The sequence below is a fragment of the Apiospora hydei genome (assembly GCF_038363865.1).
Source record: "Apiospora hydei strain CBS 114990 chromosome Unknown utg000004l_segment0_segment0, whole genome shotgun sequence".
NCBI classification, from domain to species: domain Eukaryota; kingdom Fungi; phylum Ascomycota; class Sordariomycetes; order Amphisphaeriales; family Apiosporaceae; genus Apiospora; species Apiospora hydei.
Genome location: NW_027117363.1, coordinates 3567736 through 3582031, shown reverse-complemented (window position 1 = coordinate 3582031; position 14296 = coordinate 3567736). Strand labels below are relative to the sequence as shown.

Here is a 14296-nt window from a genome sequence, read left to right as displayed (position 1 = left end):
GAGGAGTGAAAAGATGGCCAGGTCTGCTAGCAACTCTAGAAGACGCTGGCGCTGCCACCTTGTGCTATCAATTAGAGTGCCCAAGGTAGATACGAAGCAAACGGGGTTCTAGATCAATCAGCCATTGATCTCGATTGCTTCGGCTGCTCGCCCTCGGACTGCGAAACCGCCATGGCGTGCCGAAGTAGATGTGGCATAAGGGGCCGGAGCGAACTACGGACCAACCCCAAAGCCACCCAAAACGTCCACGTATCCATCAAATATGACAGAATATGATATGTGCAGCCATCGAGTTGTCTGGTCGCCGAATCACCTTTGATCCGTCGGCCACCAATCAATATCACCAAAGGGTGGCTGGCGAGCTGGCCAAGTATGTATCTTGAACTCGCATAAATAGAGGAAATTGCATTACCGTATAAGGATGTGTCCGTCTGACGGTGCTGTTGTGATAACGAACTCTCCACATCGCGCCATCCAAGTCCACCATGGAATGACTATGGCTCGAGAACCCGAATGGTAATGGTAACCCGGGGAGGGAGTATAGCCATTTGCTACGTATCACACGCCACACATCGCCGCCATACGTTGTCATCAAGCTACGGCCATGCGAGGCCCGGCAGAGCCACCACCTCGACTTACACGGGCTTCGATTGTTTCTGGAACTGTACCAGCGTAACTTTGCCATGTCCAGCCACAATGAAGTGAAGCTTTGGCAGTAATTCGAAGTCGTCGAATTGCCTTTTCACGCCTAAGATATGGGTTGGTATTAGTGGGTTTCAGTGAACTTCCGAGTAAAAAGAACTCCCTCGTCCACCCCCCCTGTCGGCTCTGCATCAGTATATCATATAAATAAGGTGCGGCTCGGTATGCAGAAGCCAGGTGGTTTGTTATCGAAAAGTCATGTCTCTCAAGCCAGAGTTTAAAAAGGAGAAGAAAAATTTGGGCAGGCAGATCAAATGTGCCAGCCTATGTCGTGCCCGAAAAGGGGGCGCATGTGCCTGTATCAAGAGAATGAAATATGAAGAAATAAACTTGCTAAATTATTAATGACCTAAAGAAACTGCATTCTAGTATCTTGTACACACCGTCGTCACGCCGGGTGTCGACCTAACTGAGTCCGACTCGGACGAGTTTTTCTTTTCGCCACTCCTTGACATGTCTATACTGCTGAACCCGGCCGACGTCGGCGTTGACGCCGAGGCGAACGACACATTCCCATGGCCTTCCAACGGCTTGCCTCCTTCGCTGTCGCCGACGCGCTCCGTTTTGATGGAAACCTCGTGCTGTTGGTAGATCTTGAGCGGGATGGGCACATCGAGGCCGTCGTCGTGGAAGATCTGCTCCTGACTTTCGGAGCGCGTGATGATGCGGCGCTCGGTGCTCGAGATGTGGCTGCGGCCGTTGCCGTACCCCGACCGTGTGAATCGGGATTTCGCGGCCTCGCTCGTGCGTGCGCCCGACGATTTGCCGTGGAAGGAGCGGAGGTTGAAGACGCGGCGGCACAGGGTCCACGTCGAAGGCAGGTTGGTGACGATGATGGCGGTCGACGATTCGCGTATGTACCAGAACGTCCACTCGGAGCCGAATGGCTGGTGGAAACTGTAGAACTTATTAAGAACTGCAGCAAGTATCTGTTGTTCGCGAATGTTAGTATATGCGGACTGGGCGCCCCTGTGTGAATCGGAGGGTATTGATGCCTGATCACTCACTGTGAATGTACCTAGAGCGAAGACGCCGCAGAGTATCGCCTTCTTCTTGATAGGTAGCTGGGCTTGTAACAAGATGGGCATCGGGATCATAATGATCAACAGATCTGAAGAGATGTTGAGGATCGCATTGGTGATCAAGTGGTTGGTGGCAGCCGAACATTGGACATTATCCGGGGTACGGCCCAGTACTGGTGGAATGGGCGACACCAGACTCCGAAATAGAGGATCTCCATCAAGACGAAGCCCAAAGAAGCATATACAGCGGCGATTTTTACGGCAATGTTCTGCTTTAAACTCATCCTGTTTGCATACTTCGTTAGAAGGGGCGACTAATGGCGTCAAGGGCAAGAGGCTACTAACGTGAGGCGGCTGTACATGATTAAGAGACATGCTTTCATTAGCCATATGGTCACGATCTGCATCTGTTCCACGACGAGAACCCTTGAAAGTCAAAGTCAGTATTCACACGAGAAGACCATTGACGGTGGCAGATAGGACGCATCATCTGCCTGCAATCAGATACTAGGGGGCGAAAGGGGCAGTCATACATTTTCGATCCATATTCTCTCTCGGCAATGCTTGCGGACGTAAGAGGCGCGGTGTCATTCGGGTCGATGAGATTACTGCTGGTGTTCGCAACGATATTCATGGCGGCTATAAGTACGGTATCCGTCACCTATCGACACATTAGTACAGGGCGGAGCGTCTCCCACGCGTGTACGCGGTTAACCCAGCTGGACATAGGAGACTCCTTACCATAGCTAAAAGCATGAGGCCATCGTCGACCTGGAGTTTTCTGAACGAGCCGTGAAGGTCCCGTCTCGAGACACTTCAAATTCCGGAGGTCAGCCGTCGAGTTTCTCATCGAGCGGTGGATTGCATCCCACGTAGATGCAAAGGTTGCAGCAAACTTACATTCGGACGAGGACAATTAGCCAGGTAATGGCATACCAAGCCCACGATTCAGCCGCCAGTGCGGTCAACATGTTTGCTGCTGTGCGGCTGGGTGCCGGTGCCGGTGCCGGTGTTTGCGTGCTTGTCCGAGTTCCTGTTCCTGTTCCTGTTCCCTGGCGGTGCCTAGCAGCCAACCCGAGCGAGGCTGGAGAGGTACAATCGGTGGACGGAGATCATCAGACTCATACAGCAAGATGGATTTGTGTGTGTCTTCAGGGACCGGGAAGGGGACCGCGTCGGTATGTATAAGGTTGGGCCTCCCAGGTTACTGGTCTCAGCGGCAGCGGAATGTAGAGTGATGTGATGGATAAGCTTGTGGGCTTATGGGGGCGAATGGAAACGTCAAGCAAGTCAGGGTCTAGGCCTAATACTACTTTCAGGTCTGATGTAGTAGTTTGGAGGAGGTAGTGGCAGTATTGAAGATCGCTACCTTCACAAACAATATACATAAACCCGAGTTGGCGCATGGTGCCTGAAGGTTTGTCCCGATGAGGATAACCCTCATCTCATGCTCATTTTCCGACCCGATGATTGCGCTCTGACTGGCCGACGGGACCGACTGACAAGAGAATGCGCCCGCATTGGCAGACTCGATGCCACGATTGACTATGCCCGGAATAGACAATAGGCAACGCTCCACCTTGGCAGCATCGCATCCGATTGCTGCTGGATACTGCTAAGCGAATTGTCTCTAACGACAGCGAGGCTAGCGGTAGTTGAGCTGAGGTCTGCTGCTCGGACCAGAGACCGGTAATGGAGAAGCGTGGGCATCGGGAGCGAGGGAGAGAATCCCCCTAGCTGCACACATTACAGTAGAAAAAGAAGAGGTCCACCAGAAAGTCGGTTTGATCTTCAGGGGGTCCGACCTTGGAGTACTGTACATGTAGGCAGTAGGTTAGGTAGACTGTAGTGGGTGATGATGGTGCTCGTGGCATGGGAGAATTTGGAGTTAGCCCTCTTACCAAGGGGGTAGGTAGGTTAAGGAAAGTACTTGCGGATGCTTGGTCTTGGTCCAAAATAGAGTTTGCTGGGATTCGATTTGTTGCAAGCATGAATGGAGTCTGAGCGGACTGCGATTGCATCCCCAGATTTGATTCCGCATTTCAGTCTTGGGCATGCGCACCTTCTCCGCGAATCAGCTGCCAAAACTGGCCACCGAAGGGCTCGTACATATATACGAGCATCTCTATACACCTAACCTACCTCCTTATCTTCTTATCTCCTCATGCATGTAAGGGTCTGTAACCATCTGCAGAGGCTGGGCGGCTGGCCGCATGTGAGTCTCGGGTGCTGCATTGCAACGGTCTGGATAGCTGCCGTTCCTATTGCGCCAATAAACAACGATCGAGTATGACTGTTGCGCCAAGCCCTCCTTTCTGTATTTTCGTTTCCGGACGACGATGGATGAACGATCCGCGCTGTCAGCTCCGAGATGATACCGGGGCATTTGCGGTAGCGCCTGCAAAAATTGGGCCGCTAGCGTTGGAGCGCGCACAGCATTACTCGCTTGTTCTGTCTTCTGCTCAGTAGTCCACGTGTTTCACTGGCTGAGAAGTTCTCACTTCACCCGTCCAAGTTAAGATGAGGACTACCCAAGCAGGGGACAGTCCAGTTGCCCAGTACCGCCGTTGCTGGCAGTAAAATGCGTGGCAAGAAGCATACGAGGGAGATGTATGCGTGGCTGCACTTCTCCTATACCATCCCGGAATGGGTGTTCACTGCAATAATGAAGCCAGGCTTTTTGGCTCTGGATCTCAGCCCCACGAAAACGTCGGAGAGACAGGGCCGACTCGATCTCGTCGTCGACCGCCCGCCCTCCCAGCACTCGTGTCAGTAAAGATCACACGTCCTGGCCCGTCCTACTGTCTCTGGAGTTCCAGTCCGGTTCCGATGCTCAGCCCCCGCGAGCTGTTCTGGGGTCTGGACTGACCAGGAGTGGACCTCGACCCACGGAGGCTAGACGCGCCCGAGTCAATGGGAGTACCCACCACTCGTTGTCCGGCAAGGCGGTAACGAGTAAGGAGGAGAAGAATGTTGAGCCGGACAGCCCATGACGACAGAAAGAGAAGAAAAAGACCAGTAGAATATCCGATCGATAGTCATGGGCAAGGCAAGCTGTTACCACTAGCCGACACAACGGTCCGAATACGCAGCTTCATCGGAATGAGGGACACCGGGCCTCTTCATCGTGACCCTCAGTCGTCCACACGCCCACACGCCCACACGCCCACACAAAATCTTGGGGTCAGACGGGGCACATCTGGGGGAGCCAACATGAATCCACTCGGCGAATATGAGTCCACTCAGTAAGGCGATGGCCTTCATGGCTCCTCATCGCAACATGCATATGTTGCCGTACGACAGGCACGGCGACGAGCATTCAATATACGCGATAGTCTAACGATCCGGGCCATCTGAGATCGGTCGGAATCTTTCGTTGAGGCTCTGATTTAATATTCTTTGAAGCGACCATCAGGGCGGGCGATACTAACAAGCTTCAGTCAGCCACCGTATGAATGTCCCCATATGGTACAGCGATCTCGGGGGCCATTTGTGCGTCGGCCACTCAGACCCAAGACCGCGGGCAGCAGTGTCGAATCTCTTTTACGCCAAGACGGGGAAAACTCGCCATGGCTTCCTGATATATCCTAGCTATTATCGAGGACCAGGCAGCGCAACCGATGGGCTATTTACGGTTATCGATCCTAGTTTGGCCCGCGCCAGGGCTAGACAACCGAGCAGTTCTTTGACAATATGGCGCAATAGTACTAGGGCTGCCCTCTGAAATACCTTCCCCTGACATGCGTAGGCTCTAAGGGACGGCTAATACAGCACCCAAACTAGGTCTTCCCAGAACTCATGGGCTCCTCAATTTGCTTTCGGTTTATTAAACTTGAATGATTATGGTTTGATTCTTATTGTTCACGCCAGCCATAGAAGCCATGGTGTTCTCGAACTCCTATAACCTGTAAAAGGCGGTTAGGCCAAGCTCAAAATACATGGCGGTCGTTTCTACTCAACATCACAAAGCCGGTATACGCCCTTTCCTCGCGGGGTACCGAAGCACTTCCTGGGGGCTTCCTTTGCTGTACATGACGACACCTGGCGTGAATACGGGCTTTACTCCGCAAAGGCCGCGGAGCGAGGAATGAACTGCACTTTGGACAAGTTAAGTGCCTTTGATATGAAGGAAGCCCTCTCGGCTACCCTGGGTACAATCTTTCGTACTTTGCGGCATGAAGGCACAGGGGTGCTGCTTGAAGCACAACCCCCATACCTATCATCTTCGGTTCCTCGTCTTGGATCACTCACGGTCGGGAGCCTTGAGGCAACTTGTGTTCCTTCCTATTACGGACAGCTACAGGACAGCTTCTGGAAATTGCAAATGGGATTGACATATGTCAAGGCCCTATCAATTATTATCCCGGCGAACCAAGATAACGAGTCCAAGAAGCACCCGAGCCTAATACCACTACGAGCCGGTCAGCTAGTGGCCAATAGCGTAAGGAGATAGCCCGACCCAGGAGTATGGTCGAGCCCGTCGAAATAGCCCGCAGTAGCCAGAAAGGGGACCGAAACCCGGCGCCATTGCCTCCAACCAAGGGTGGCGTTTTGGTGCTGGACCGAAGATATGCATGGGGCAACCGTTCCCTTTTGCGTGGCATTACCGCTGGCTCCTATCCTTTCTTTTCTTTTCTGTTTGATACCTACTGCCCATCAGTGGCATGTCTAGGCCAGGCACCGTGCTCCGGTGCCAGATCCAACAAGTATCAGACTGTTCAAGTAGCATCCCGTCAGGTCCCCGTCGGTCCTTCGATTAAACAGTCTACTCGACATTCACTTTCATCGCCGATATCGAGTACGAAGTCAAACCTCGCCATAGAGGCGAAGGGCATGCCGGACATGCACCACAGGCCCTCAGGTTCGGGGACTGATCCGACGAGCAGAACAAGAAATGAACACATCGGATCGATCCCCTGTGTTGCCCTGGCATGGTCTTCAGAAGAGCCCGAGTCTGTCCGAACCAAGACCAAAGCAGAAAGCGTAGCAGTAGGCATGCCCAGGACAATGCAAGCATGGCGTACTTGGTGATGCCGGTTCAGCCACCGGATCTTGCATGCGGTAGTTGTCACGCGCCGCGCCCGGTACCCGATAGCCCCTGAACTGCATACCGATAATGGGGAAAAAAGGAGAATATAGTTGTTGGAGCGATGTAGTGCCGTACAATACGGTGTTGTACGCAAGGTAGAATCGCATTGCTTGAACTCGAGAGGCAAAACTTGCCAACTATCACCCATTGGCCCATCCAATTTAACAGATGTGCTGAACAGGACTTACGCGCGTAACCGCCCGTTCATGCGGATCGCTTGTCACTCGGGACGAACCATCACTAGTACGGGCGATCGATACGACACGTATATCTTGTTATTAGGGGGGTAGGCCCAGGATTCGCGGTGCGGCGGTGCGCGTTCGTCGTTCGTCACACTATTTGAACAATCGTCGCCCGGTTCACATATAGGGCTGCATAACAGGAACTGGGCCTAATATTCGGGCACGGTGGAAACAGGCGCAGCGCTTCCGGCTGTTCATCCGAACTCGCTGTCGCTTGCTAATACGAGGCTTACTTTGATAACCATCTGCATGATGCCGGCATGCTCATTTAAAGCAAGCGGGCTCGCTATCGGTGTTCAACACCCTTTGGGGCTATGGAGGGATGGAAATACCGGTATGATACTACATATACGTCGTGCCTCGACAAGCAAAGCATCGGGGTTACATTTGGGGAGGGTGGTAATAAGATGGCATGTGCACAGGTACATTATTGTTGCAAGTATGTTGTACAACATCACGTTCAACTTTTCTTCCCTGCTCCTTTTTCGGTTGAACAGTCAAAATCCTTTTTCCCCTCCCCGAAGTACCTTTATATATATATATCGTATCGCTAAGCCCCCAAGCCCTGGTGCAGGGTACCGTATTAGAGTTGCATTGCACGGGCATGCGTTTCTTGTCTTTCATGCATTACATCAGATACGGCAGAAACAACGAGCCAGAAAGAAAGAAAAAAAGAAGTGGAATGGCGGAACATTTCAAAACGTCCCACCCCTCACCCCCTCCTCCAAAACCCCTGAGGCGCAGTTGGAGACTTACTCGAACCTCTCTAGTGATCTGGTGATCATCAGCCTCACACCATGCACTCTTTAAGTCATGTAATAGGGGAGAGGGAGGGTGCAGCAATAGTAGACGAAGAGGGCAATTATGGTCTGGGGATACATAGTGTGAAGTATGGTCGCGACAACATAGCGGCCACATAGAGCCCCATTCAAAGGGGGTAAAGCTGGCAGTTGCGGATCTCGGGAGTTTCTTGTTTCGGAGGTTTTGCTGGCGGTTTCTCCTTATCGTCGTGACTGCATGATCGGCGCGGGGGTTGGAGACCAAGAGTCTGGTCGGCAGGAAACCATCGGCTCCCTCTCTCGCACATGTCCCAGGAGTCCCGCACTCTATGGACCTTGATGCTTAGAGGCATCGGCCGAGTTCCGCTCACACGACGTGAACGACGCGTTTGCGCACCCAGTCGCCCAGCAAAAGCAAGACCAAATAGCCGGGAGGTTTTACCATCAGAAGCAGGCAGGCAGGCACAATAAATAGGCAGTGCAGGATGTGTGTTTGGAGAACTGATAATTCATTCATCGTGATCTAAGTCAGACCGAGCTGCTTGATACCGCGAATTTGCTTAAACCCGTCATTTGTCCCGTTCCCATGCTTATCCGTCCCAGTCAGTCCTCAGCAGACCCAGTCTGGGGCTGTTTCATATCGACCTTTCTTCGTTCCATCGCCAGCGGTTTCGTGTGGCGTGGCCGGCCGAGCCCTTCGTTGGTTTCCTCCTCTTCCTCTCCTCCTTTTTTCCCCGCCAGCTCCCCCAAATCATCAAAAGGGGTATCAGGTATTTAACTATCTACGATTAAGAGAGAGAAAAACGTTTGCGCGCTGTGCGTATATGAACAAGCGAAGAAGAAACGATCCAGAGTATAAGGAAAGAGAAAACGTGTAGAAAAGGGGAAAAGCTAAAAAGCAATGGGTGTTGTGTGATTCGTATGTTTGTTGATTTTTTCTTTTCGAGGGCGGCTCGGCCTAGTAGTCATCATAGTGAAGCCGGCCACATATTAGACATTCCTCCTCTTCCTCTTTGTCCGTCGGCTCCAGTGCCGGTTCCAGCCCGCGACTTCTGTATTGAGAAGATCGCCATCCACCAGGGGGTTTGCAAACAGTTCGCCATGGTATCGTGTCCAACCCGTCCCGGTTTCGTGTGTTCGTATATGTGTGAGAGATAAAACAAAATAGAGTATGTGAGATGAAATAGGGTATGTCTTGCAGTGTTGAAAAATTGTTGCTTGGGAGAGGTGAGCACGACGAGAATGCCACCGAGGTGGTTCCGTACGGCCAACGCAGCCCTCGAAAATGCCAGTCTATAGGTTTCTTCCCAGGGTCATCACATCGTTGAAGTAACTTTAAGGAAAAGGACTTCGTGAAGCATCTAATTTGCGGTAACGTAAATAGAAAAGAGAAGATCGTGCGAAGAAGGTGCGGTCGTCTGATCCGGCTCGATTAGATCATATTCGACATGTCATCGAGCGGAGTGGCGGGTTGCATCATCGGCGTCGAGTGCTGCATACTCATTGGCACCGAAGTGGGTGGCATTGGAGTCGGCGTCTCTACACCAGTCGCGTTGTTCGCAGGGGTATGCGGCGTCCTCGGTGTTTGAGGCTCTACCTTGGGCTTCGCCATATGCGATGCCGCAAGCGCTCGCGAGTGGCTGCTTTCGCGCCTTCGCTTCGGAGCGTCTTTGATCTTTGGGTGAGTGTGGCACTGTTCTCTAGTTAGTGGCGATTCATTGATGAAAAGAGTCTTCGGTGCTTACCTTGTATGCATGACGGAACCACGTTGTGCCCTTCTTCTTGCTGCTAACCAATGCTATCCAGTCATTGCAGCTGCCGCAAAGGCCTTCCCAGACGTCAGGGTTTCCATCCATCCGTCTGGTCTCGTGAGGCTCCTGGAAGGGGCTGCCGGTTGCTGCGCTGATGCCGTGAGTGAAACTCTTGTCGTACCAGAATGCGGAATTCTTCAGCACCAGCCAGCGTCCAGGCTTGCAGATGCCACACCATCCTTCACGCTTGTTGCCGTGGCCACGAACCCATCTGGGCGTGTAGAGGTCACCTTCAAACCTGAGCTCTTGCTCGTGGGGGGACCATGTCTGGGTCCTCGGGGTTCATATCCTCCGGGGGAGGAGGGATTTGTTCCTCGTTCAGAGAGGCATACAGATCCGGCGGGTCAGAGAGGTCAGTGTAGTGGCCATGGAGCGAGTGAGGGTCAGCGTTGCTCTGAAGCATCCTGAACAGACCATGAGAAAGCAACGGGGGCGGATTCTCAAAGACGTGCGCATCAGGATGGAAATGCTGAGAAGGCAGCTGGGAGGGCAATTGAGAGGGCAGAAGCATGCTGTTGCGGTAGGCCGGAGGGGGCCGTGAGACATCAAGAAAGGATGTTGCTGTACGGCTTGAAGGTTTCCGAAATTCAGAGGCAGCGGCGGGTTCGAAATGGTAGGGGACGAATGCCTGGAAGAGACGCGATGGCCGAAAGGATCGTGGGTATGCTGGTAGACGAATGGCGACGGTCGGCGGTTTGGAGTCGTACCGTAAGAGCCAGTCGACCATCTCTTGTTTCGTGCACTGCTGTCAACGGTGTACGGCGCAGATCGTACGGTGCCAGGGCGCGGCGAAGGCGAAGCACCACGGCCTCGGCTCTGGGTTCGAACCAGCTCAGAGCGACTCTGGGGAGTCATGCGTGGCGAGGCTACGGGAGAGAGTTGTGTTGATGACATGAGCGAGTTTCTGTTGGAGGTGGGCGGGTAGTCCGATGTGAAAGAGGGCGCCTCCGACATGGCGGCGGAGAACTCTTCGTAGGATGGCATGTCAGACATACCACCCGAAGTCGACATGGTGAAGGAAGAGCCAGACATGCGTCGCTGGCCAAAGCCGTTCTCGAACCCCATGTTTTCGTTCTCCATTTGCTGCCCAGCGTACCGCAAGTCGAGGATCGGAATGGCATCATCAGAGGTATAAGCCTGGCCAATCATATCTGTGTCGAGGCTGTGAACGTCCATGTTGTCCTCGCACGGCTTCATTCCCCAAGGGTTGTGCTCCATGGTTGTCATAGGGTAGAACTCTTGTTGATGCATCGAAACCGGGCGGGACATGGTCTCACTTGGAGTGCTCTGCATATCCAAGCCGGAAGGGTCCCAGGCCTGTATGGTGTTGAAGCCTTCCCCAGAGCAGTATGAGAAGCCTTCATGGATCGTCGCGGGCCGAGGCTTCATGCCTTGTGATGTGGGTGTTGCCCAAGAGCCGGCCGGTGTGCCCATTCCCTCCGTCGTAGCTGGCATCTCGTTCCCGCTCATTGTCATGATCGGGGGTGGAGGAGGTACGTGGACTTCTCTCCTGTTAGGGGTATATGTGAAAGCAGGTGTTTGTAACTGCTGGTGCTGGTGCTGTTGGTGCTGTTGGTGCTGCTGCTGGTGCCTAGAGGGTTGTGAGTTTTATGAAATGGCAGCAGTATATTGTTTAGTTAGGATGGGCATACAGATGAGAATGACTGGAGTCCATGGTCAAGCCGGGCCAGGGAGGGCAGCGTGACTTAAGCTATTGCACAATGGACGCTGAGACAGGAGGGAGTTAGCATTGATCTGGCTGGATACCATGCCTAGAACCCTCCGATACCAGAATAAACAGGCGTGGATCCGCAAGGCCCACGTAGTCCAGACGAGTCATGGGCATAGTTGACTTACATGGTAATAATAGCATGGGCTATGATCCGAGTTTGAAAACCTTCGTTTAATTTCCGGTAGGGATATCTGGTATATCGCGAAAGCACGTTGCTGTGACGGAGTTGATGTAAAGAGCGCGGCGGCAAATCTGGGCCTCAACGGTGTGATAGTATGCACAGCTGTATCCTTGGAGTTGGTGGACGGCAGAAGAGAGCGTGGGTATAGGTGTAAGTGAGAGTCGTGGGTCAGGGCGGCCTCAGGATCAAGCACGCGCTGATAGTATAAATGAATGTAGTGAGTTGTCCGGGAGGAGAAACTCGTTTGGTCAAGAGGTCTTGCAAACAGGCAGTTTGGCGCGTCCAGGTGGGAAAAGAGAACCAGCTCTCAGTGTTATAGACCGGAGGGGTTTAATAATGTCTGTTCCGTAGGAGATACAGGGAAGAAAGGAGCGACTAGCAACTTGGATAGTGTTGGTGGCATACGAGGGGTGGACAAGGCGAAAGGGGAGCAACAGGAAGGATACGTGAGGGGCAGTGCAGGACCCCCGGTGATATAAAAGAAAGTACAGAGCTCGAATAGGCATCATCCATGATCTAGTGTGATAACCCAGTACGGCATGCTGGGTCTTGTTCGGAACGTCGGTAGGAGCTAAGCCGGCGTCCTTGATACAAACTTGGCCCTGGCCAGCAGACTCCAGAGGGGAGTCTGGTGTGCGAGAACAGGCTTGGCTTGCTGAAAAGAGCCAGACTGGATAACATGGGCCAGGGGCATATGCAAGGATTTGCACTACAGGGGCCACTCGGTAGGTTACATCTCTCCGTCGATGATGTGTCGAAAGAACAAGATGGTATGGGGTAAGCCGTCAGGTACAGGGCATCGCGTAGTCCCGAAGCGGCTAGGGGGCTAATATAATGGCCGGGCCTGCCCCAGTTTAAGGAACGAACATGGGTCGATTTCTTCTTCGGGATAATCGATACATGGGGCCCTAACCACTGGCGAAAACGGCCCTAGGAGAATAACATGATTTGAATAGGGCATCTCAGATATCGAAGCTGCTGAGAGCCCAGCACTAGTGCAACAGAAGCGAGAAGAGTGGGAAACGGATTCTCGCGAGAACCGCGAGTGTTCGGCCGACGACCCATCCCATCTCGAGGTTTTTTCGGGTGGGGTCAGAGATCCGAGGAGGTGGCTTGTCTCATATGTTATCCAACTCGCGAGCTCGACGAGGGTGGCAGGACGGGACGAGCGAGCGAGCAGACCAAGATGACCGCTTGGCCGGAGGGGAAAGCAACTCTATGACGGAAGCAGCGGGCTCGTGAGGTCTGAAAATAGCAAGTCTAGAGCAGAGTTTTTTCTTTCTTTCTGCACACAGCCTCGAGGGCCACCGGGGCAAGTTGGTCGGTGTCGTATGACACGACCACGACACAAGACATGGCCCGGATAGGTCGATCTGGAGAAGGGGACAAGTTTCTTGTGCGGGTAGCATGTAGCAACTCGACGGGGACCTAGCCTGAAGCAGCCTGGCTGAGCAGGGGCCGGACTGGCAGATGAATGCCGTCGACGAGGTTACGGTATCAACAGACTGCCCGTTACGTTAGTAGAGCCGCACAACGGAGGCGGCATGCTCGTTGGGCTGGGCAAGGTAGTACTAGGGGAAACCTCGCAAGAGGGACAGCCGCAGCAGTCCTGACGTAGGGGCGGTCATATCCGAGCCAGCTAAAAGGAAGTCCCGAGTGTGCTCGAGTATATTAAAAAATCAGGGCACGTTTCCTTGACGCAGGTTGGAATAAGTAAGTCCTTGGTAATCAACGGAGACAGCCGGGCGTGCCAGGGCAAAGAAATCACAGGCGTGAGAGCAGATTCAGTCGGATACCAGATGGATTGGAGCGTGGGAACTTGGAGGCGCCCTGCCATCTGAGGTCGTATGTGGTCCGGCACGATGGCCGGCTGGGCTGGGCTGGACGTGCTGGAATCAATCCAATGCCAATCCGACGCAGTCTCATTGGATTTGATTGATTCGTTGTGTGCTTCTCCCTCCCATCCAAGCGTCGGTCGTCAATGGAACAACGAGGAAAAGAAGCTCTCTGTGCAACGAAATTTCCTGAAGTTGTGGTTGACAGGTTACCTAGCTGAATCAGGACTAGCGCGACAGGGCCGGCAGGGATGCCCGAGTTTCAGGATCGGGCTCTGAGACACGCGGTGGAACCCCTGCGTCCATCTCCCAGCCAGTCAGCCCATTTACATCGCGAACCCCACAACTCAACCTCAAACGCGTCGTCGTCGTCGTCTTGTTCTTCTACTTCTTCTTCTTCTTCTCGCTTCTGCACAATGGATAAAGAGACAAAGCAACTACGCTTGTAACTAGCACGGGCGCGCTCCGTTTCTTACTGCAGCATATATAGCACCCATACCTGGAACGCGATAGGGCCCGATGCTGCCCACTAATAGGCCGGCTGTTAGGTGCCATCCATCTTCTGCCTCCCTACAATCCAATCCTCCCACTGTGCGAAAAGTGCGCAGTGTGGTGTGCGCGCAGGAGGGGTCAAAGTCAACAAGGCTAAGAATAAATACAATAACAGCCCTTCTGATATACCCTCCTAATACATTTGCTATTCGTCAGCCGTCCCTGCCAATGAGATCGCGAAGCCTGGGTTCTGCTCTGCAATATTTCTCTCGATCGGAAAGTCAAACCCATCATTGCAAGGTGCTGCGTGTTCGGACTCCGAAACCGCCAGGTAGGTTAGTGATAGTAGTAGGTATGACCTGTAGCATATGGAGGCATGCTACCTATCGCTAGCCACTCCGCCCTTTGATC

The 14296-nt window shown here is 53.1% G+C and overlaps 2 protein-coding genes across 2 annotated transcripts; both read right to left on the bottom strand.

The window, feature by feature from the left end:
* Window positions 1-1067: 1067 nt before the first annotated feature.
* PG997_003659 (uncharacterized protein) lies at window positions 1068-2776 on the bottom strand (the record flags this gene model as incomplete). The annotated part of the gene is made up of 4 exons (XM_066807974.1): window positions 1068-2150; window positions 2233-2385; window positions 2466-2538; window positions 2625-2776. Coding segments are annotated over 4 exons (1461 nt in total), but the record flags the coding sequence as incomplete, so codon positions are not given.
* A 6490-nt stretch (window positions 2777-9266) lies between these two features.
* PG997_003658 (uncharacterized protein) lies at window positions 9267-11320 on the bottom strand (the record flags this gene model as incomplete). The annotated part of the gene is made up of 5 exons (XM_066807973.1): window positions 9267-9527; window positions 9580-9856; window positions 9978-10206; window positions 10353-11236; window positions 11298-11320. 5 exons carry the CDS (start codon window positions 11318-11320, stop codon window positions 9267-9269), a joined length of 1674 nt encoding a protein of 557 aa, XP_066671591.1.
* Between the last annotated feature and the right edge of the window lie 2976 nt (window positions 11321-14296).